This window comes from Pelobates fuscus, chromosome 9 (assembly GCF_036172605.1).
Source record: "Pelobates fuscus isolate aPelFus1 chromosome 9, aPelFus1.pri, whole genome shotgun sequence".
NCBI lineage: Eukaryota > Metazoa > Chordata > Amphibia > Anura > Pelobatidae > Pelobates > Pelobates fuscus.
In genome coordinates, this window is record NC_086325.1 from 80210319 (window position 1) to 80236515 (window position 26197).

Consider the following 26197-nt stretch of genomic DNA (forward strand, 5'->3'; position numbering starts at 1 on the left):
TTAGCTGCTAGCATCTCTATTCTGCTAGTACATCTGGTAATCATTAGGTTGATTGTGTAACTTTTCATGTTTGACTTCGGGTTTGGCTGTTGCGACCTCTTCCTCAGGTCATCCTGAGGCATAGGAGACTGAAGGTACATGTGCAGCCTCACCATGATGCACCTAAGATTCTTCCATAGAGGATCATTGCATTAAATTTTTCTCCATGGCGTTTATGATGGCACTGTGCATGTGCAAGTGACGTAATGGTATGTTACGGTATGAGAGTCAGGAAGTAAGAATCTTGGCTCTCATACCCAGGGGACTTGGAGGCGTGGCTTGAAGCTGCACTTCCAAGCTTTTTTAAATTAGTTTAATATCGGGATTTGGGGGGTAGGACGGCGGGCAGGACTGCAATAAGATGAAGTTGTTAAAGTGCCTATAGTGTCTCTTTCAGTCCTTTCGATAATTTTAAGTTCATGAAAATCTTTTTTTCACTTACTGTAGTGTTAAGAATTATATTATGTAAAAAATTTGTATTATATTCAGTTGATATGGGATCGAATCAGACCTGGACGGGCCATTGGCAAAAGGGTCAAATGCCAACACGAAAGATCGAAGGTTCTCAAACAAGGAACTAAGTCCATTTAGGGGCTGATGGGGAGATCAGAGATCTACCCTTAATGACCCATTAAACAGACATGTGGAGGGGCGCAGGATGCAACTAAGCTCACCTCCTGCTTTGGGTCAAGTGCTATCATTCTCACAAATTCCAGTCACTGAGAGCAGTTCTGTGGTTTACCACGGCAACGCTCTCAGTAACACTGGAGCTTGTCAGAAGCAATGTGCTACCAGTCGGTGAGTGCTTCCCACCCACCAAAATGTCCCCCCTCCCTTGGCCAAATGTAACAGAAGTAACTCAAGTGATGGGGCAATAAACATATTTTTAAATGATTTCATTTTTTATTTAAATTATTATTAATATTTTTGTTCAACTTTGCACCCTATGCCTCTGCACACACAACAGCCCCTGTACATGCACACTAATCCCCCGCCACACACACAAAACAGCCCCTATCCAAATGCACTGTAGCCCCTGTATACACACACTACAACCTATATAAATATACAGACACTAAAGCCCATATACATACACATTAGATACATTTATATGCACAATAAAGTCCCTAGAAGCACACACTCTCTAGACACACACTACAACTCATAAACAAATATATACACTACACTCTCTAGACACACAAACACTCTCTACAGCCCCTAGACACACACATACTACAATCCCTATAAAATTACACACTACCCTGTACACACATGCTACAGATCCTAGATACACCCCAATGCACACAACAGCCCCTATACACATACATGCAGACTATACCCTCTAGAAACACTACACCCATTGACAAATACACACACATGCTTCCTATCTCTCTACAACTGCTAGACAGACAAACAGACAGACACACACACAAAATCTATACAGCCCCTAGATGCACACACTTCACATCCAGTGGAAACACATACACTCTAGAGTCCCTAGACACACACAGTGTCACGCCAAGGGTGCATAATTCATTGTTGCACTATATAATATTGCCATTTAATGTAATTTATGTAGTGCATAGATGAATTGGCCACTTGGTAGGGGTGTCAGATGACACAAGGGGTAATGCAAATTGTATAGGAATGTGAAAGGTTTGCAACATGGATGGATCTCTTGATTAATTAAAGGCTCTGCAGGGTACGAGATTCTACACTGGAGATGCCTGGATATCTAGTTTCAAGCTCTGCAGGGTGTGAGATTTTACACTTGAGATGCCTGAATGTCTAGTTCTGATATAAACGAGCTGACTTCAGCCATGTGGCCTCTGCCTTTTAATTGATGAGTTAATTTATTTGATATGTTAATGATCATTAGCCTTGTGTTCAAGTATCATATCCAAAAGAAACACTAATATGTACCCACAGAATAATAATAAGTCTTAATTTTTGTTATATTGGGACAAGCACCATCTTCTAAACAAGCCCAAACATGATTGGCATAACGTTTGGGAAGGGATTAGGATGTCCGCTATATTGGGTCACAAGTAAGAAATGTGACATATCTATGGAATGGAGAAATGGTAACAAATTCATAGATGCAATTATTATTTCTGTGGCAAGTACAAAAGAGGAGATAGAAGAAACAGATTCTATTTGGATTGATGTGGGTCTGGAACACAAGGGGGTGGTCACTTATTGTCTCTATAGATACGCCTTAACTCCACCTCTAGGCCAAGCTTGGTAGACCTCAGGGTATGTATCCACAGATACTGAAATGTGTATTGGACATGCTTGAGGGTGAGAATCTAATTCTAAGTGAGTCACCACCTTTCCTAGCAGAGACCCCCTGGGCAGATGTTTACTTTGAGAACCTGAGTAAGTGATTAGGACTTCTTTTATGTTATCCCTTTTGTTTTTATCTGTTGTTGGTATAAATAATTTGTTTATCATCTATTTTTTGTATCCACTGTGACAATTTTTTGCTCATAATAAATATCCCTTTATTAAGTTCTGCCTTTGTCTGGTAAATAATCACCTTTCCTTAAAAGACTAATTAGTGTTTTGCATTGCTTAAATATTGTGCTTAGTTTTATTTGGTGGGTTTTTCTTATTAAGTTACCTGGGGGACCCAGGCACCCCATTTATAAATTGTCTTGGTGGTGGCAGTGTTAAGATAGTAATATTTATATTATTACGGTTAGGTGTGGGGTGTTAAGTGGGATTTTATCATTATTTCCAGTCTATTGCAGATAAATAGTGAACTTTAACCCTTTAACCACCACAACTACATCACGCACACTATTGAAGTAGGGTGCGTTTGTGACACATAGTACACCACAAACCGATTCCTTTACATGCACAACACCAAAATCGCCTCTATGCACACGCAATCCTACAATCAGTCACCAAACACATACAGCACCACAGACAGTCTCCCCACATATGCAGCCTTTACTAGCCATGTCCCACTTTTGATCTCTAGTATCCCTCTTAAAGGGACACCAGAGACAAGTCTCCAGCAAGCGCACAGCGGTGACATGTAAAACAAACACAGGGCATTGTTTTGATGCAAGAGCTCTTCAGCAGGGCTCTGTGAAACAGATGACTTGGAGGGACAGAACACTCTAACATGCTCAATATGAGGTCTATGTAATTCTTAATGACACGGCAAACCCCCTCTCTGCCCCGCCCCCTCCAAGTGGACTGCTCTACATTTTAATAATTCGAATTTTGTTCCCAATCCTGTTACCACGTGAGTATTGTATGTAAGAAATTATACCCAACCTCTGTTTAGAATGAAAAATGGCTTGATAGTTTCAATGAAACACATGTAAAAGTTGCCCTATTTGTTTTTAAATATTGTACATGTATTTTGTCTTAATTTTGCTAATTTTATCTCCTTCAGGAAATGCTGTTAAGCAGAAAGAGGATTCCAAGAGCGAGAAACAGTCTTGAAAACAAGAACTAAAATGTGCAATAAATATGCAAAAGAAGTCTAGTAATAAAAATACTGGAGTTCCTGTCCATCCCTGTATATAAGAATTGAAGAGCTGGGATAATTGCACAATTAAATACAAATCTTCTGTATCCGTAAATTACTTTGTTGTGATTGTGTTTCTAATGTAAATTAGTTGTTTTTATGTAACAGCAAATTCACATATTTATTTGTAAAAGTTGCCATGCATGTGTAGAATTTAATATGGTTTCAGCAGCTGCTAAATCAATTTGCCTTTCCGTTCTTCACTTCCTACAAAAAGGCTGTAATGTAGAATCAACTGCAGGAAGTAGAATGTTCAGAGAAAAATTGTTGTGTAATGAAAAACTGAATATAGAAATGCAAATAAATCATTTTAATTTCTAACAAACTTTGGAAAGTTTACATATGCATACATTTATTTAAAAAAAAAACAGTATTTTAATTGTACTGTATTGAAATTACGTGTACTAAATGCAGCTCTAAGATAACAAGGAAAATCTCTGTTTCAATTTATGAATAGTAGTAAAACCCAATGACATTGTCCATGATATTACTGTGCTTTTTGTCTGTCTGTCATGATATGCTTTAACAGCACAAATAGAGATACAACCCCTTATGCTGCAAGTACATAGTTCAGAACAGGGTTGGGGAGAGTTAGGGTTTGAAGAGACTTAGCATAAGGGAATATATGCCTTCAAAATCCTTCTAGTGATAGACTCACAAAGGGCATGGACTGGCAATGGAACATGAGAAGTTATTGGAGGAATATGCCCCCAATAATCAGGTCCAGAAAAGAGAGGGACCCAACTCAAGTCAGCCATGTTGTAAAACTGCTAAATATTTATTAATATCTTAATTAGTTACCACTCACCAACCAGGATATATGCTACTCAAGAAAGGTACCGTAGTAGATCAAGAAGCAGTTGAACTTCATTTATGCTGACAATGTAGCCCTGTTTAGCACAAGAACATGGAGGGAGATCCTAATGTGACAGTAACATGGAGGCCAGTGGAGGCCGTAAAAAATGTCATTCAGGTGTGTCATTTTGGTGTATGCTCTTTGGATCTTGCCACTTTCTGGTGTATTTCTTGACTTGCTGATGTGCACGAACTGGCAAATTAAGGCAAAACAGCTTATTAAAAATTGTTGCAATACAACTAGGTAAATAACCTGGAATGTGTACTTAAAAAATATATACTTTGGTGTGTCAGTTGTAGTTTATATGTCTATACCATTAACCGCAGGCACCGAACACTACACATTTTGATCTGCAATAATTTTGATGTAGCTGGTAGCTACAAAAAAAATACTGAAATTCTACATATCTAACGTGTACTGTAAAATAAGACTGGCTGATTGTTGAGCCTTCCTTTCCTTTTTTCCTGATTGAAAGAATACAGTAAGGGTCATAAGTCTGCTTATAATGCTTTTCTAATGCATTCTTTTCAGAATGACTCATCCAATGCCTTTTGCTTGGAGGCTTTAAAAGCGGATGGCTGAGGTTATGCACCGTAGTGTATGATGCACAATGTCCCTTGTTACTTGAGTGCAGAAATATGATTTGCCCGGTATGGTGCTCTTTCAATCTCTGCAGGTTCTCCCCTTTGTGAACTGATTTGAGAGAATCTCTAGTTGGGAAAGACTGAGATGACAATTTTGATCACACAATGCATGCACATTGGTTAAGAAGAACTGCTCCATGGTTTTAACTAGGAGGTATATCCACCCTTCTAGATCGACCAAATTACTCCAGAAAGGATTTTGCATCATGGGTTGTAGGGAGGTGGGAGGTGCAGTTGCACTCGTGGTGGACTTGTTCTTTTGCTTAGACATTTGTCTGAAGGCCATTTTTCAATAGAAGCAGTGTTTCATACAAATGTTCTTATTATATGAGAGAAGGGAAGATGGGGTTGCAAATGTAGGTTTCCTTATAGCAATACTATAAGAAATGGCAGATAACCTAGTTTCTCTAGATACAACTCTGGAGCAAAAAGGGTGGTTAAATGGATTTCATGGGTTAAAGTAAAATATGTTTGCACGATTTTTTGTAGTGTAGGGGTTATTAAAAACCAAACACGGTACTGCAGTAGTATACCTTTAACTCGCAATAGTATAAATTTGAGACTATTTTTATTTTGATTACAGTTGTTTTGTTCAATTGAGACATAGATGAAATCAATATCCTGTAATTTCTGCAAGATTCATTCAACAAGTCTCAGTACTTTATAGCAATGAAGCATTTACATTTACTCGATTTGAAGCCATAGTCATTTTAAACAGTTATTAAATTTCAAGAACAGAAATCTTATCCTGAATTCATAAACATACGCAAGTATTTAATTTCAAAAGGGTCAAAATGATGGAGATAGGGGACTGGTTTTGATGACACTGATTTATGATTATATGCCAGAGTCATATTTCTTCTTCAGATGTCTGGGGAGGAGAATTTATCTAATCTGCCACTTTTGTGCATAGTGTTTGGAATTTGAAGTAATCTAATGTTAAAGAGTCTCTGAAGTTGCCAATTTATTTCTTAAGTTCTGGTTCAATTTCCCTTTAAACCTTGCAAACTTTACAATGATGAAAAGTGTACTATGTCAGTCAACACAATTAAACTATCAGTTTAGTCATAAATCATTATGTTTTTAATATGAATAATAAATAATTTGCTTTGCTTTTCATTTACATCTTATGCATCCTGACATTTTTAAAATTACATTATATATAAACTTTTTGAGCATTAACTTATTTAATAATTGTTGGTAGGACATATGGACTAATCTATATTTCCCTATATTTGGCCTCCTTTTGTAATGTTGTATCTACAATTTTACTATTGGGAGCTGGACGAATTACACCGCATTAATGATAATGAATAGATCAATAATTGTTTCTTTAATGCCCAGTCTTTTTTACTCCTGAGGTCAATAAACTTACTACTAGCAAGCTGAATTATAAATAGCATCAACTCTCTAGGACATATTTGAAACTGCAAGAAAGACTCAGTTTCCTTTTTAGTAAAACTATTGATGATTTATCTATGTTGGTACATGACAGATTTTACTCTTGCACCACTGTTTCAGTAATCAAACCATTGATTCATATTAATTAGACACACCTCACCAACTTCATCTAGAAACTTGCTCAGGGCACTGCTTAATGCTATAGTCCAACTTTGTATATCAGGAGATCTCCCATGTCTGGCCCAGTACTGTGACCTTTGAAGGAGATACCCCACAGCATATAATTTACAATATCCTACATCTCTCATCCCAAACACCATCCTCTCTCCTCCTTCCTCCTGAACTCCATCAGTCATCCACTAAAACTCCATCCTACCTCATTAAACATCCGGAGTCATAGTCTACCACTACAGATCTAACAAAAGAAAAAAATAGTGGATAGGAATCTGAATTTCAAAATTCAGGCTAAAGGTTGAGACTACTAGACTTACACATGGTGAAAAGAAAAATGCCAAAATTTAAATTGGTAGGATGGACTGAAATATGCCCATTTGCTTTTTCAGTTTGGAAATAGAACCATGAAATCATTTTGGAAGAAATGGTTCTGACGGAAAAAAAAAGCACATAAAATGGGTGTTCAGTGTTCTGCAAATGACATTCATAAAATAAATATAGGTGCTTATTCCACCCTTTGGTTCACTGATCAGTGAGAAGTAGCAAAAAGAGGGAGAAACTAGGGGGTGGGGGGGTTAAAAAATAATAATTTGAATTGAAGTTAAATTTTGAAATTTAGATTTCAACTTGCTACATTTCTGAGAGAAAAAAAGTAAACAACTAGTAAGAGAGATTGCACCAATATTTATACATAACCTCTAATATACATTTAGTATACACCAAAAAGAGGCAAAAAAATCTATTCAAAATTATACTATAGTTTAATAATTTGGACACATGCTGACTAAAAACTAAGAGCTCCAACTTTGTGTAATCGTATCTCATAACTGATGCCTAATTCTTGAAACCTGGTGTTTGACACTTGGTAAATGACACTTGATATCTGACTTCTGATGTCCGATTCTTGATATGTGACTCTGGATATCTGATGCCTATCAAATTATACCTAACTCCTGATGACAAAAGCATGACTCCTGATATCTAATCCATGACTCCTGATATCTACTCCATGACGCCTGATATCTAATCCATGACTCCTGATGCCTAATCCCTGACTCTTGAAATCTAATCCATGACTCCTGATGTCTGATGCCTGACTCCTGATATCTGACTTTGATGTTTGGCTCTTATAACTGAGCCCTGCAATCTAATTCCTGATATCTGGTTCCTAAAGTCTGGCTCCTGATGTTTTCCTGCTGATGTCAGACTTCTTATGCCTGATTCTTGATATGTGATTACTGGCTCCCGATATCTAATGGCTGATCCCTGATCCCTGACTCTTGATATCTGATGTACTGATGTTTAACGCCTAATGTTGGTCTCCTAATGCTTGACATTTATTGATGAATAAAATCTGGAAAGTCCATTTAATAAAAGCATGCACACATACACATTTACAATCCTCTTTTTGGGACAGTAGTGATCCCAGCACCCCAGTACTATTCTGTATTATGAGAAAACATTCTGTCACTCTTCTGGTTTTCTGTTATGATGGTAAACGAGGAGTCTTTACTCTATATTGCTGAGTACCTTGAAAATAAAAGCCTCAAGAAATATTCGAACCAAGCCATATAGCTGCCTCCCATTCCTTCTCCCAGGGTTGTCTGAGGCTGGCTGATAAATGTAGGGTCTTAAATATCAAATTCTATTCTATTGTTTTTATTTGTTTTATGTCATCCACCAAATGTGACCTGGCTACATTTCTATTCTTAATGAGTCAATGTCAGAGCAAACATTTAGTAGATTAATATAATAATGATATGCAAAACAACTAGTCCATATTGTCACTTGACATTTTTTCATTTATTTGACCACTGTTTTCACCTAACCTATTTCTAAGAATGGGAGGCTTGAAATCGAGCATCCAATGTCTTAAAAAAGAGAAAAGTATATGAGTATTAACCAATGGCAGCAATACACAAATAATACATTTTGCAGAATTTTGTAAATCATGAAAAATGAGTTTATATGTTAAACAGTGAAGAAGTAAATGTAGTTGTCATCAGGAGAAGATGTGAAAATTGAAGAGTTGCCAAGCTGAGTTAAATGAGTGAAGGACTAATCTTAGAATAACACAACAAGAGAGTATAGAAAAAAACGCTAAAAGAGACTGAGTATATCCATAATTTCTTATATGAAATTATAATAATAATGTAAAAAAATAAAATACCCTTAAGCGTCTTTCAAATGCAGAGATGTTTCCTTTATTCTGCTCTTTCCTTTGTCGCCATTCAATCAAGTTAGGGCTGTGCTCCCCAGGTAGTGAAATGTTACATTTTCCTAGAGTTGGACTGACCACTCCAGCTAGGATGTGAGGCTCTGCATTAAGTGTTATTTCCATACCACTGGCAAAGGTGACCCGTAATGAACCATCAGGATTGACACGATAAGTATTTAGGGTATGTTCTAAACAAGACAAAAGAAGCAACATGCTTTATATTTAATATTTATACATGGACACATACATACATTGAATAGACTGAAAAATAAATGATTAAGAGAATGTTAAAGAATTCTATCCAGCGTCACTAATTCAGTGATTTGAAAATAGGTAGTGATTTCCTTCAAGCTAAAAGTTTTTGTTTCAGCATTACTCAATATAAATATTTAGTGGAAGTGATTTACAGGCAGTGCAAATGATAATTTAGAGTACTGCATTTATATGATTTGGGCCTTAAGAAGGACCTACAGTGGAAATGCATAAAACTATAAAATAAAAAAAGAAATCAGGTTGGAGAAAAGAACAAAAAGAGTTTAAAAGAAGCAATAGATGTAGCCTAGTAGGAGTTTGAAAATCTTGTCACGTTACCTTGTTTCAATGCATATATTGTGCTAGTTGCAGATATGTTTGTTGTAGTCACAACATTTTCTCTATTTGAAGTGTCAAGTATGACTCGAGTAGACTTTTCCATATCACTGTGAAAACTGCTGACTTCTCCGGTTGGAAATGTTGCATTTGTTAGGTGTCCTTCAAGGTCATACCTTAAAATAGTAGGGACAAACACACAAATGACATTAGTTTCCTAAAAGTGCCTCTGTTACTATTTCTGTATGTGTTTCAAGAAACATAGCCCATAACTCATACAAAGAGCACAAAGAAAAGAATAATGGCATGTATTAAATTACTATAGTCATCATATTGTACCTCTGTGCTTGAACGGTCATTTACAATGACCTCAATGATTACAGGGATCATGATGAAAGAGCAAGATTATTAGCTGATTTGGTTTATTTAACTATTAGATCGTGAGCTTGATTTGACAGTTTATTCATTTACCTTTATCTGTCAAACTAATTTTATCGATTAAACTTTTTACTAATTGCATCCAGTGTTGTGTAACTAATTGGCACTCTGCAAATTAATAATAATAATAATAATAATAATAATAATAAAATGACTAACTTTAAGCGCAAAAGGAAATGATAAAGCAAGGTGTATCTGTCAGAATCCAAACCTTAATTTTGGTATTTAATTCCTTTCATTCAAGTTTATGTCTGCAGTTACTATGTTTTACCACTAGTGGCCTCCCTAACCACTGGCTCTAAACTTTTTTCTCTCATCCTCACCTGCCTGGACTAATTACTGATGCTATAAGATGTCACACCCTGCTAAAGGATGTTGCCTTTACATTGATTCAAGTTGTGGTTCTGAATGTGACATGAATTCTGATCCTGGCTTATACTGAGAAACCTGCTCTGTTTCCAGACGGCTCTTTTCCAAGAAGCTTCATAACAAAACCTGATTTTCAATTTCAACCTGACTTTATTATCTTTTTACCTTGTTTTACTTTACAACTACCGGAGTCAACTCAACCAAGCTGTTCTATTCATGCTGGAGTTTGTTACCTTTTTACTTTTGTTGGAAACCCCTTTTACTCCAACTGGATTCACCACAACCTACTTGGATAACACAGACTATCCTAACTATTTGGTTCTATCCTGAATAAAAAATGCTGCAATTATCTTATAACTGCATTGCTACCTCCAACCAAAAGACTCTGAACAACTAAACAACTATCTAACCTGAATTCATTATACCTTCATATTCTGTTTATCTCTGTTTTATGTTTGTTTGCCTCAAATCTATAATTTCACTTCTAGGTTTTCCTTCTCTTGAATTACTTGTAAACCTCTCTTATAGCATTCCCTATCTCCTGGTAACCTGCTTGAGGCATATTGCCTAAAGCCCTTTTTCTATTTCATCTTCTTTCTCAATCTTGCCTATAATTCCGTTTTATAGGTCCTTCTCATTCTTCTCTATAATTCTGTTTATAGGGTCTGCTCCTATCTATCTCTCTATATCCTGATACATACCTATAATTCCATTTATAGGTTATCATCCTATCTATTGCTTTATAACCTGTCTGGGGCTTATTGCCTAAACCCTGTATTTATAACCTTCTTTATTACTTACCTGTAAACTCGTTTATGGGTTCAACTTTAGCCCTTTTGTCTTTATTTCCTTTTAAGTCTTGCTTCACTAAATATTTCAAGTTTAAAACATGTCTTACAATTCCAATAAAGAACCTAAACTTAACCCCGCTATAGGTCTCTTACTGACCTGATCAGAACCATGACAGTATCCATTTTTTATATTGTGCTATTTTAAACACACAAACTAACACTGCACTAATTAATACATCATTGAACTGTTAGTTTTCATTATCTATTTCCATTGGCATGTAACTTCTTAAAGGAGAATTGTTCATCAGATTTGGTAATTTTCTGTTTCCTTATCCCTTATAATTAACAAACATGTTTTGTGAGTTCTGAAAAATGAAATGTAAACTTCTGTTTAGCTATGTCCTGAACCAAAGTCTTCCATCTTTTTCTCCATCCTGTCAATCATTGTTAAAAAGCTCTATCCTTTTCTGTCAGTGAACATAACAGGAGGAGGTAGAGAAACATACACTTTATTCTTCTCCACCCCAAATGCAATGTGTTCCCTGGCTGAAATCTGGAATCCGATGCCAACTGTAACCCCCCCTTTTTTTGTGTGTCTTTTATATTACTATTTCTAATACACATTTTAAAATAAAGCAACTCTACTCTTGATAAAGGATAACACAAGTTGCAGACGATATTCAGTGTTGATTTAGTAGTGTAATAGTGTAGAAATCAAAGTGAGTTCTCCATATAAAATATTCAGGGATAAGATCAGAAAGGAACAAATGAAATAATAAAAAAACTAGTTTTATTGGAAACAAATAGTAAAACTAAACTATACAGCACAAAACACTAACTTGTTTCACCAAAAATATATTTTTGTTGAAACACATTTGTTTTAGTATTGGTTTTATTTGTTTCCAATAAAACTAGTTTTTTTATTTAACTTGGACCTTTCTGACCTTATCCTTGAAGATATTATTTGGAGAACTAGCACTTTGATTTCCTTTTTATGGGGAATATACCACCTACGTTGTTTAGGATTCAGCAAAACCTATTTTGCTCTCCATTCATGATTATACCTTTTTTTTTTTTTTTTTTTTTTATCAACAGAGAGCACTATATTTTATTTCCACTCCACATACTGGAGAATATTTATCGCTACAATACTGTGCACTGAAAGTGATCGCTAATCACCAAAAGCTACTTACTGGCCTTGGAACATTTCTCAACAAAGGACCAGGACCTTCAGCATATCTATAGGCAGGGATTGTATGGGCCAGGCGAACTTACTTGGAGCTGATCATAAGCTCCAGAAATTTGTGTTATTTCTATTCACCAGTAACATAGTCCTCTTATTTTCCATATTGCTCCACTCCTACTTGGATTTGAGGACATTTTTGAAGGTGCTGCTACACCTAGAAAGAAGAGACTCTGGTGTGGGATGTTCAAACTGCCACACGCATATCAAACAAGCTCCAGAAAGCTCACTTTTTTATCTTTTTTTTTTTCAATGTGTCCAGGTGGTTATGTATAAAATGTTTTCTGAAAAGTGGTCTAAAGAAATTTAATGTGGGGCAATCACCATGGAAACCAGTGGTACCAGCAGGTACATTGCAACGGTGACTCTTTCCCTTATACATCTTTTCTCCATATTTCAGAACACAACGTTTTTCATGTATTACCCCTAATATTTACAATGTGTATATATTGTGTATAACCATAACTTAGAGCTAGTGAGGACTATGAGACGATAACATCTGATTTGTTAAAGGTTTTAGATTCTATTATTTTGTAAGTTCAGTGCCGTCATAAAATTAAAATGAGGTCAATTGTAATCGTTTTTTGCTGATAAGTTCAAATTTCTAAACTCTCATTTGGTGCATTATTATACAATTTGACAATCTCTTTGTCTAAAAATCACTGTGATCCCCAAAGTGATACAGTAAACAATGGTTAAAGAGAAATTGTGTTTATTATATAATCTTATCAATTCAGAAAATTAGATTCGTTAGCTATTTACTGTACCCATTTAAGCTATTGCCTCAATGATAAAATATCAACTGTTGAGTGATATCAATATATACATTACTCAACCATTTGTAAAATTACTTTAAAATAGAGATGGACATTTGTTTTGGACCACACTGGAATTCGGATGAACTTTGACCAATCGGATGTTCATCTGAAAACGGCATTCCAATGGCACGTATAGGCCACCAAACAAAAGGGGACATCGGGAAACGCACAAAGACAATACTCAAGTGACAATTTAAATATCGGGCACCCGAGGCTCCAGTGAGGCCTACCAGCATGGCAGGCGCGGGAGAGATGGCCACTCTCCTGCCACCACAAACAGCTGGGGCCGTCGCCCCCCCCCCCCCTGGACCGGCGGGGGTCATCCCAGTTCACCCCCACATGATCCCCCTGTCAGGCAGCCCCACTAGGCCTCAGAAGCAAGTCTAATGACCTAGACTAATGAGTGGATCCTCAGGGGGTAACACTCTACGCTAATAGACCACACACGCTATGAAACTGTATCTAGATGTATGTTCACAACTGCTTGTTAATGCTGTTGTAGCATGACAAGCTTGCATGTCAATCTATGCACTATGAAAATAAAGAATTTTAAAAAAACAACAAAAAACACAAATGTTGCATCAACCAAACAGAGCAATGTCAAGCCTGTTCGAAGATGGGGTAGTAGAGGATCAATAATCTGAATTTCGCATTTGTTGCCAAAAGAGCGATGATTGATGGATAGGCGACAGTTAGAATTTTTTTTTATTCACAGATTAAGTGAAAAGTGAGCAATTAATGAAAAAACAGGAGGAGCAGTAAACAAATCTATTTGTATTATATATTCAATAAATATACAATGTATAAATACAGATTTAATTTTTTTTTGCTTCTTCTCCTGGTTTTCCCGATATTAGTTTATTTTTCTCTGACCTGTGAACCAAATAGCAGGAGAATGCTCCTATCAGTATACTATATTATGTATATATTTTAGAGCACTTCTTGGTTTGTTCTCTTGATATATTTCCAAAGTGGAATTTGGCCAAAACAAACAGATATTGGACCGAGCTTCAAGTGTTCAGAAAAAAATATAAAGAATTGCTTCAGCCAAAACAAAATGTCTACTATAAATTTGCATTAGGAGAAAACACAGCATGGCAATTATAATTGTTATTATTTCAAGATTAAAATTATTGTCTTAACATTTTCTGTGATTTTCCACATATTCTCATTCATCAACTTAGACCAAACAATATATATGATTGAATCATTAGATATAGTTTGGAAGTTTAATTTAGTGATTATATAGGATTGCCTAGTTCCATTTTGTATATAGGAAAAATACTTTATGTGCCTGCACCATTCCACAAATTATGGACTAATCTACTTTATTGGAACACTATAGTGTTAGTAATACAAAACTGTATTCACCCCCTGGTGTTTAAATGATTAAAAACCCTTTTTTTCTCTCACCTTAATTGCAGGCTCTGTGTGTGCATTAGAACGTCTCCATATCAAAGCACAGCACTGAATCAAAACTTTGCTATGGGGATTTTGAAAATGCTGTAAAACCTCAAGTTGAATGTCTTTCATGGAGTTAAACTCTGTAAAAATACAGGAAGCGCCTTTAGTGGCTGCCTTTCAGACTCGAATACCGCTCCCAGACCATTTCACTGATATGAAGTGGTCTGGATACCGATGTCGCTTTAACCTTTCCTAGGGAGTATCGAAGAAGGATTAATTACCCTTGTGCATGGTTGGTGGTCTTGTTCACTTAAATATCTAAAGCTTGAACAACTTTGATCTGCTATGCTAATCTATTTTAAAGAAACTACTTTGATTACTAATCTACTTTAAAGAAACACTATAGCGTTAGGAATACAAAACTGTATTTCTAAAGCTATAGTGTCCCTCTGCCTCCACATCCCTGTTGGTGTTGAAAGGGTTACAAACCCTTTTTTTCACTCACTTTAATTCCAATGCCAAGGTCCCTCAGCACTAGCTACGTATCCTCCTCCAATAAATGTCTTGAATCTGAATATTTAACGTTTTGTTACAGATTAAACTAAGCAATTATATTATTAGCCTTCCCAAAATCAGCAAAATAATTGTTTTTGTGCACTGAACAACTGATACTAATTTGTGAATACATTTGTAATATTAATTAATTAATTAATTAATTGTTTTTAATCAGGATGTCACTCATGGAATAACCAATGACAGCTGCTTAATTTGACACATATGTTAAAGGTGAAAATTTTAGCTTTAGACTTTCTTACCTTATTTAACCCCTTAAGGACACATGACGTGTGTGACACGTCATGATTCCCTTTTATTCCAGAAGTTTGGTCCTTAAGGGGTTAAACTCTATTTGCAGTTCTCAAATGTCCTGAGCTGTTCGAAGGATTAAAAGCGTCATTTAGCACATTCAGTCACTTTTCTAACACTTGTTTTTTTTTGGGGGGTTTATTAATGCCCCTAAAATACATGGTTATTTATAGTGTGTTCCTCTTAGTCTTATTGCATATTTTAGAGATTGATTTACCACAACTGAATATTCTGTTATGTTTGTATTATTTTTGGTTATGTTTTTTTATGTTGTAAATTCAAGGATGTACAATATTTTCATATATATAAAAATGCTATGTTCTTTGTAGACTTATGTTGTAAATCTTAATTCCAATGTATGCAAGAAAAAAGGTTTTACATAGTGTTTGGCTCAACTTATTTAATGGATTGATTGATTTATTCAGTAATTTAACATTTTTTTTTACAGCCCTCATCAAAATGATTAATGTTTTATTTAGTTTACATTCCATGTAATATCTCCCCTAACCAGGGTGCGTAACATGCATTCGTAATTATACAATCGGTTGCTTGATTTTTGCTTCCTACAAGGACACATCAAAAGTGTAATTAAATATTTATTTAAATGCCATTTTAATATGAATGGAAAATAGATTGTAAAAGCTTACTCTACCCAAGCCCTCAACATTCAAATCACTTCTTTTATCTATCCTTTATTGATCATTTTTTTTTTTAATAATTACATGTCAATTTGTTCTATCACTTTAATTGTCAAAAAGATGTTGTTTGCCCACAAATAACCTCTCTGTTTATAGAAATTCATTTAAAATCACAAATAACATAATCTTTTATGCTCCTAATGTGCTGATAAATGCACAGTTCGTGGAATGATTATTGCCACTGCCTCCTGCTTCTCTAAATATTTCAACTGGTCTAACAACAGATATAAGAGTACCAGCAAATGTGATAAAAATCAATTCAATTTAGTTATGTGGATATCATTATTTCAAACGTATAATATGATGATAATGACACAAACAACCCGACATGTTGTTTTTGTATTTTTCCATGTTTACCAGCAGAGGGCACTATTTCACTGGAAATCACAACAAGATAGCATTTGTATATTTCAAGATTCCAGATAGCTATAGTCATCGGGGTTTAAGAGTGTAAGTATATATATTGTAATGGCTGAAACAAATTGCAGATTTTTGTTAAACAGTTTTGTCCTTCTTTTTATGTTCTTTTTTAAAATTAAGTTTATGGATGAATTTTTAAACCAAACCAAGAATTAAACCCAAAATGCTGCATCATATTATTCCATTTCCATTTAATATACTCAGTACAAATTTTAAAACTGTATTGTTGTAAATTTCAAGCAAACACATATAAAAATATTCCAGTTATGCAACTCAGGACTGGACTACTGGTTTAATCTGTTATTTAGTACTTCAAGAGATTATCTTTTGTTTACTTAATCTATAAAGAACACTTGTTAAGACACTTAAATTATTGATGGCATATTATGTGTGGGTTGCTAATTTAGTCTTTGCATTTCTCAAGAGTATTTTATGGCCAGCACATGAGCTAGCTATTGTTCTGGAACACATTCACGGATTCCTGCTGCACAGGGCTAAAAGTAAATGTTCAGTATGGGGACAAATGGCTCTATGATAACTTTTCTTCTATACCGGAGACACATGTGAATGGATCAGTAATGGAAGTAACGATGAAGAAAGCTGGCTACTTTGTACCATTATTAAGAAGCAAGTAAATGGCTTTCCCCCCCCCAAGATAAAACATAGTTAGTTTTATATAACGGTAGAAAAGCTTTCTAATAAGGCCAAAAAAAATAATAATCTGAATCCCAAAAAATTCGCTCAATGAAATCAGTGAATGTCATTATTATGGCACAGATATATTTGATCTAACAAAACGATAAAACTCGTAGAGTCAAAAAGAAATAAAAATGCATAAAATTGATTAAAATTTGTCTTTATATATTTATATATGAAATTGAATTTTGATATATATACATTTCTGTAAATTCAGGTGGGCATTTTGGGCTACAGTAAGGCTATATATGTGACTTAGTCAAGGCTAGAATCATACCTCGTAATGAAATAAATAGGGCAAAGAAGTAAAAGAAGGCATATTACAGACAAGGAGATGCTATATCCTTATGGGGTTATTTGTGAGCTGTAAAGATGCTCAAATCATGTCATATAGATGCAGCATCAATTTTCTAGTATAAAAAAAACAAAAAAAAAACTCGCCCCATAGATTAAAACCCCTTACAAAGATATGTGTGGGGGATAGCATTGTAAATCTGAGCACAATGTTAACTAAGTAGCAGAAGTGGTACACATTAGGTTTAATGATTCCCAAAGCGAAAATAGAATGCACATGTGGAAAATGTGAAAAAATTAATATCACAACTCTGGTAGAATCAGGCGAAATGGTTATACTATTAGACTCAAATGCACCATATGTGATGCCATGAGTGTTTATTCTCCCATCCATAGTTTAATTTGAATTTGTAGATTACTAATACATCCCAAGATTCATTTCATTGAAGTGGTTATAGTGTGTGGAGTCCTCTGATGCTGTCCTTCCATTCAATGTGCATTGGTTTAAAAAAAAGTTTACCATATCAGCCCTAGCATATCATGGAGTGTGCTTGCCATGTGCGAATTAAGATTTATTACCTTCTCAGCCAAAAAAAAACAAAAAAAACTTTTTCACTAGGATTCTTTCTGTTTGTTCCCACTCTTGTCCTATATTCATACTTCCCAGTGTTAGGAGGTTTAGAATGGTGGTATAACACAATCTGTTGTATATTATTTTGTTATTTTATTTTGTATATTATTTTGAAATGTTTGAGTTTCCATTTTGACCAGTTGTCTGGTCACATTGTTGTCTAGTGTTTTGAAGGGAAAGGTAAAGTCCAGTCTCTTTAAATACCACAAACTAACTGGCCATGTAGTAAGAGTCTAATCACTAAATTGAGATTTGTGGATCATTGACAATAAAAAAGCAAGATTGGAAAATGCTTCCACAAACTTATTATTTCAGCTTGTCTATTGTGGCATAAAATGGAAAACCCCCTGGTTAGCTCTTCACAATTCTCAGTTTAAAGAATGAACTCATTTACTTTTCTTATTGCTGGAAATAGCGAGTTAAAAATCTTGTATTTAATTCCTAGTTCATAGCCTCTTGGCTTTTACTTTCTTTATATTACATTTAATGGAACAATTCATGTACTGTTTTATTATGCAATTGGTTCAATATTACTCTGGAAAACTGGTTTGTTTGCAGCCCTCAAGGAATCCAGTTTGAGATATTTGCAATATCTATTTGAACTCTATATCAAAGCAGAATTCAAGCATTATTAATGTACCACTCATTTATTATTTAATTTCGATAAATTCTATCATTATTATCAAGAATTATTATTCTGTATTCTGTGCTTCTATAAGTCTGACAGACATCGTGCTTGTTTCCAAACTACTCAGCATATTGCCTAGAGCATTCATAGAACCTGTACTTTTAGAGGATTTTATTGATCAAATAACCCCTAGGTCAAATAATGTAAATTTTTCAGATGTTCATACATATGCTTTAGGCAGAATCTAATCTAATGCATGCCCTATAGGAAATAAACAGTTAAAACACAACTATTTTGAGAAACAAACTTATTTAAAACTGCTGAATATGGACATTTAATGTTCATATACAAACTTGATTTGTGTATTTTTTTTTTAATGGGATACTGTTTCTAGTTGTTACTTATATAATATAAGATGCACAGTATTTAGCCTTTTAGCCACTGTTAACTTTTCATAGTTTTTACTTGCTCACACTGCACTTACACAATTAATGAGCAACGCTGCCCCATGGTGACTCAGGTCTGCGCATGCATTTAACATAGACATTTTGTAAAACCATGATTAGAATTTTTTGAAGCTGTACTGCACACTTGTCTGCACTTCATGTATTGTTCTGCAGGCGTTAACTAATTTACCTTTTCTAAGAATTTAAAATACATCTTAAAACTTCTAGCACAAACAAAAACTGTTTGTGTTAGAAATGCACAAGTGAAACTTTACCTTTACATTAAAACGCCCATCGTGGCTCAAACTATCATGTCTCTAGAGAAATCCTGGAATCTGATCCCATGAGATACAACTTCATCAGTGCTCCCAGATATAAAGATCTTCCCCCTTGCTTTTATTTGGTTAACACTGATCAGTCTAAGCTAATTTTAGATTTTAAAGAAGTGCTAACTTACTCATAAACAGTAGTCCATCCATTTTCATTACTTTTTGTTGCTAGAAGTCCCGTGTTGCCATGATAGGTTATCAGTGCAAGGTTATATCCTTGAGCAGAAATTCTTTTCAAAACCCCATTACTGCTGATTGTGAGCCAATAGACTTGACCTCCAGGTACCACCAACCACAGAGGCATTCCTCCTGCATCTCTGCGAACATGTACAGAATTACCATTACTGCTTGTGATAGAGTTGATATCTCCATCCCCGTTGTAGGTAAAATTGTAAACATAGTCCCTAGTTATTAGATTTAATGTGTGAAGATGGGTCCCATTGGTGCTGAACTGATACAATTCTTGGTCTGCTGGTGAAGCAACTTCATAAATATTCATGGAATTCAGATGAGGTTTATTTCGACTAACTGCACGAACTCGTATGTTTCCAAGGTCTGCTATGTACAGTGTGCCGTCTGGAGACACAGCTAACGATGAAGGTGCTTTTAGCCTGGCATCTTTTGCAAATCCGCCATCACCTAAAAGAAAAACACTTTATTGGAAAATTGAAAGCGATTTTAAATAGCATAGGAGACAACATAATAAAAAATAAATGAGCAATGCAATATTCAAAATCCACTTTCAAGCATTATTGCAAATTATATAATTTTAAATCTCCTATAAGCAAAGATAATCATTTTGATACAATTATCTCCACAATAACAATTTTTGAAGAATCAAAGCCCTGCTGGTTTAAAAATATTTCCAATTTTTTCAATGATGTTTCTAGTGCCATGACTGCTACAGATTTCTTCTTCACATAGCAATCTCATCTGTAGACATCTTCAAATATATATATACGCGACATTTATTTCTCAATGTTTGTCAGGGAGATTAGGAAATGTCTTTAAAATGTAAATTAAAATTCATTATTCTCTGGCTTTATTCCATGATGTCAACATGCTAGCCTATCTGAACTGTTTCATTAATGATAAACTCAGTGATCTGAGAGATTGTGCGGTTTTATCCTATTAGATCACACTGCTAGGATCATGAATATATAACTAGTGATGGACATCACATTTTTGTGAAATAATTTATTTATATTTCAATTACCTTATGACAGTACTTATACAAATTGGGGAGTTTTGCAATAACATTTTGAAATAGACGAGAATGGTCACTTTAATTACAAGGGTGTTAGTATGTGTGAAGGGAGGGGTAGGGCTGTTCTGAGAAATTTTATGTGACTTTTTAAGATCAATTTATGCAACTAAATTTTAATTGAAATACACTAATAGCAATGTATCTTATTCACAGAGACTGTTTTTTATAAACACATTCGTTTTAGGTTTAGTACCCAATATTGTGAGTGTTATAGCTGTGGAGCTCTGTTATTAATTTAGACACACCAACAATACAGAGCTGTTGAGAGCATTTCAAAACAGTAAAATGAATTGTTTGGTTGCACGTAAATTGTAACTGTTTAATGTGTGCACAACGATTAAGTAAAATAACCTCATATGTTTCACTAATATTAATCATGTCCAATATTGTAAAAATTGTTGCAGTCTACCAGTTGCCATAGGGATGCTGTTGCCCTGCCTTGTTCTAGAAGCTGTCATATGATGTTGAATTATATTCAAAATTACCATTCACAAAAGCGTTACAGAGAGAAAAATAGGTTAGTAATACTGACCTGAGAAGCAATCACAGTTTGGATCGATCTTGCAGTCGCAGTCTGTTGGAGCTCCGACTAATGTGGAAATCTCTCCATTAGTGGTGACTTGCTGTATTCTATTGATCTTCCTTTCGTCTGTTTCAGCAATGAACAGGACTCCACTGTGTGACACAGCGATGGCCCTAGCAGACTCCAAAGTTGAGTGGATTGCTACTTTGCTGACAAGGAAGTAATCAATGCCTGGAACCTGGCAATGTATGGGACGTCCAGCAACTATTCTCACTTGACTATTGTCAGAGATCTGCAGCACAATATTATTGTCCAAGATGTACAGCGAATTGTCCATTGGGTTGACTGCAAGGTCTGTCGGCCACTCTAGACGAACCTACCACAAAAACACAATGGTCTTTTTTTTTAGTATTTTGTGCTACATTTCTTAATAAGACTGAAATTTTGATTTTTTTAAAATTATTTTTATTAATGAGTTTGTATCCTAAAAAAAACCAACCATATTGACAAATATTTTCATTATCATATCTTGCAATCTGATTTCTGTGTGTAAGACGTAGGAAGGCATATGTTTAAAATTAGAATTCCACATAAGCAATCAGAGCTGGGCAAGGCAATCTAAATAGATTTAATGACAATCTAAAGTATCCACAATTTTTATTTTTAGAATGTGGAATTATACTGTTGTAATCATCAAATTGGTCTACAGCAAGCTGTGTTTTATAACTATGATAGGATTTGATATCAGTCCATATTCAGGTTACGGGGATACACCAGGCAGGAGTTGAATCACCTTTAATAATGAGGTAATTTGTAACATAAAAGGAAATTACAATCATTAAAATGAATACTTATTATTGTTATTTATAACGTGTGTTTATGCATATTCTATCGCACTGTACAATAGGTGGACTAACAAATAAGTCCTTGCAACAAGACGAGTCAAATGTACAGGAACAGACTGTGGTAAGGGCACTGTTTAAAGACTACCGACATAATGACCGCAATTGGTAAATACAGATGCCTAGCTAAAACAGGGGGATGGATTTGCCTCCACTACTGAAAAAAGGAAAAACTTAATAATTAAATATACTTTAAGTATGAAATTAAAGAATTGGCAAACATCAGAAAATCACCTAAAAGTACCTACTGAGCAATTATTTTAACTATCTAAATCTACTGCAGTGATAAAATATTCACACATTGTGTACAATTAAAATCTGTACCTAGTAAAATCTGCACATAAAAATATGCATTAAGACTAAACTCCCTAATTAGATAAGAAAATCATTACTGAAATGTTTAGCTATGCCCTAAGTCTAAACCCTCCGTTTGCACATTCAAAATATTATTCTTCAGTACTGAAATAAAGCACACAAACACACTTTCACTTATTCCAACACAGCTATAAAACCACTGTGAAGATGGTCTAGAGGTCTTGTTTCTAGGTGCGGAGTTTAGAAACATTTACTAAATATTTAATTTAGTGTCAATATTAAGTGTGAATATTTTTCCATTATATATTCCCATGGCAAATAATGTGGTTTCTTTTAGATTGAACTATTGCAAACATTGGAGCCACACTCATTTCAGTCTGCTTGTTTAGCTCATGGAGAAGTCCACTAAACAAAAAAAAAAAGTATATTGTATAAATAAAATTAGAATTAGAATAGTTTAGGCTAACAGCAGGATTATATATGTATCTATATTGTAAGCTTTTTGCACTCTAAACCTTGTTTTTGTTTATACAGCACTTGTTAAAATGTACGATTCTGTCACAGTAATAACATATTAGACATAAAAAAGTAGAATTTATAAATATTTGAAGAAATAGACTATAAACATGGTCATAAATAATACATTTTACAGAGAAAAAGTTCTGAACATACAACAATAACACAAGGGAATACAATACAGTATTTTTTCTCTATATCTCCATTTCTTAGTTTTAGCTTACAAATTCCACTATTATTCTTGTTGCATCGTAAATACATTATATATTGGCAACTTACTGCTTACTAAGAAATAAACATGGCATACAGTTAAAGGAACACCCCAAGCACCGCAGTGTTATGGTGCTAGTTTGCACTGGTGACCCCTTGGTGCAAGTAGTCAAACTGTTTGCTAGTGGTTTGAGCTCATACATGGGATCCACTAGGCATGCTCCCTACCCCCTCATAGCTGGAATTGAAATAAAAAGTTAGAAAACTGTTTGATTACCTTTATAAGGGGATTGCCAAGGCACTCCTAGCACCATAACCACTACAGCAAGACATGATTATATTGCTTTTCGTGTTCCTTTAAGCCTGTATATTAAATTGTTTCTATAATTAAGGAGAAACCAGGCATGTCACAAAGGTCAGAGCTCTTTGTTCCTTTGGTAAGTTTATCTTACATGCCACAAAAGATATACCAAATAAAATAGCTGAGATTGCTGGGCTGTTTAAAAACAATTGTGTGCTAAATAAAAGCCATTCTCATTCCAAAAAAGCAACTAATCAATCAACAAAATGGAAACTTACTACTCCCCAAAACTGAAAATATATATTTTAATGGCGCAACAAACACCAAATGTGCAAGCATGCTAATAAAATGAAAAACACTGGATGCAAGGGAGAAAATGAAGGCCTTTAACCCACCCTCTTCACTATGCTGTCCCTTTTCACAAAACATTTTCCTGATTGGTAGGTAAACCAGGTAACTTTTTCTTTGGTTTTTACTATATGTATGGTGGCTGATGTGTACTGTGGTCATTGCTGCCGCCCAGGAGTGATGGGAGTGAGCGCAGGACTTATCTTTTTGTATTTGCAAACTATGTAAGTTAGACAAGAGTGATCAGTATGAACAGAGCAGCTGACTTGACTTCACCCCATAGCTAATCACTATTGTGTTCATATAGCATAAATTTAGCTTAATGAGGCAGTTTTGTTGTATAGATCAATGTTTCCCAACCCAGTCCTCAAGGCACACCTACCAGTCCAGGATTTAAGAATAACCCAGTTTTGTCTAAGGTGTTTTTAGAAAAAAAAGAAAAAACACCTTAGACAAAACTGGGTAATCCTTAAATCCTGGACTGGTAGGTGTGCCTTGAGGACTGGGTTGGGAAACACTGGTATAGATCAAGCCCGATGCAGTATCATTGCTCACTTCTCTGCATTTTAGTAGTTAAATCACTTTGTTTATACACACCTCCTTCAAAGATTCATCTAATGTTTACATTTCCTTTATTGCAAATTCTGTTTAATTAGAATGTCTTATCTCCTGCATGGTTAATAGCTTGCTAGGCCCTGCAGAAGCCTCCTGTATGTAATTGAAGTTCAATTAATAGAACAGGGGATAAAAAGTTCCATCTGACTGAAAATGAAACCATTTTGTCTTCATGTAGGTTGTGTCAGTCACAGCCAGGGGAGGTGTGGCTAGGGCTTCATAAACAGAAATAAAAGTGATTTAACTCCTTAATGGCTGTGAATTGAGCAGTGAAACTTCAAAAGCATGATCTATGCACCAAAACTGCTTCATTAAGCTAAAGTTGTTTTTGAGACTATAGTGTCCCTTTGAAAGAACACTATAGTGTTAGGAATACAAACATGTTTCTTAACACTGTAGTGCTGGAGTATATATTTAGGTGACCACCCCCCTCTGTGAACTTAAAAGGTACCTTACTTACTTTTTCTCTATCACCGCACCAGTCTTGCTGGGGCTGGCCCTTCCTCCATGAGATTTAATAGGAAAGCATTGTGAGGTTTTTGCGCATGTGCGGCAAAATGCAGCAGTGCGTCAATTAACATCTCCTCATAGATATGCATTGAATCAATGCAGCTCTGCAGGGAGAATTGAGAACCTTGAGATGCTGAATGCAGGTGCACCACAAAGTGCATCACTGAAATAGGAAGCACCTCTAGTGGCCGTCCGAATGTCTGCTACTAGGCAACAATGTAAACTTTTCTCTGAAAGACAGTGTTTACATTGAAAAGTCTACAGGGACATGCTAAAAACAGCAGAACCACAATATTAAGCTGTTAGGGTTCTGGTAAATTTAATGTCCCTTTAAGTGATATACTGTGAAGCCTCTTGGGGTAACTAGTGTTCATTTTGAGAACTATTTTATATTGCCTGATTAACTATAATTTTTACAGTGTTTATTTACAAAACACACAGTATTATTTGTACCATAAATGTATTTTTTTTTTATATTTTATGTAATATGATAGGAAATAATTATGCATTATAATATATATCCACAATAGTACTCTTTTAATTGAAAGTTTTCATAGGATAGGAATCTGGCAATATCGCCTTATTGAACCAATCTATGCATGATATTAGAAAGCACTTATGAACACTGACCTTCTGCTTATTTGATCACCAACGGCTATAGATTTCAATTTTGTTAGCAATAAAAATAAGCCTACACATAGCTTTGGAAATCAATCACTGTTTGTCAAACCCATTCACATTGGAAACTCTTAGAGTTATTAGATCAATGTGTTAATTGTATATTTAAAGTTTTTGTAAAGCAGATAAAAATAAAGCACTAAGATAAATAGTCGATTTGTATTGTTAAATTTTTATTATTACTACAACAACTGTGAAATATTGGTTTAAACAACAAAGCGGTAAAATATGATTGCATGTCATTTGGTGAGAAGCATCATATTAGCCATCAATGGAACTTTATACCCCTACTCTGATGGCCTGTTTTATACATAGACGACTGACGTGCAACTAACAGAAAAATAAAATATTTATTTTCAGTAAATATTCAAAGTTAACCAGGATTAACCGTAGAATTCGACTATGGATCACTGTCTACTATTATATGATTATGTGATAACTGATTTCTGAAGACAACAAGATGGCCCAGCACACACAAA

General features: G+C 35.0%; 1 protein-coding gene across 1 annotated transcript in view; it reads right to left on the bottom strand.

Moving 5' to 3' along the window:
• Positions 1 to 26197, bottom strand: part of TENM1 (teneurin transmembrane protein 1) — a 642971-nt gene that overhangs the window by 18570 nt on the left and 598204 nt on the right. The window contains exons 26-29 of the mRNA XM_063432113.1: positions 21333 to 21699; positions 19662 to 20172; positions 9468 to 9640; positions 8829 to 9064 (exon numbers count right to left, since the gene is read on the bottom strand). Of these exons, the coding sequence (XP_063288183.1) occupies positions 8829 to 9064; positions 9468 to 9640; positions 19662 to 20172; positions 21333 to 21699 (1287 nt within the window). The remainder of the gene's footprint in view (positions 1 to 8828; positions 9065 to 9467; positions 9641 to 19661; positions 20173 to 21332; positions 21700 to 26197) is intronic.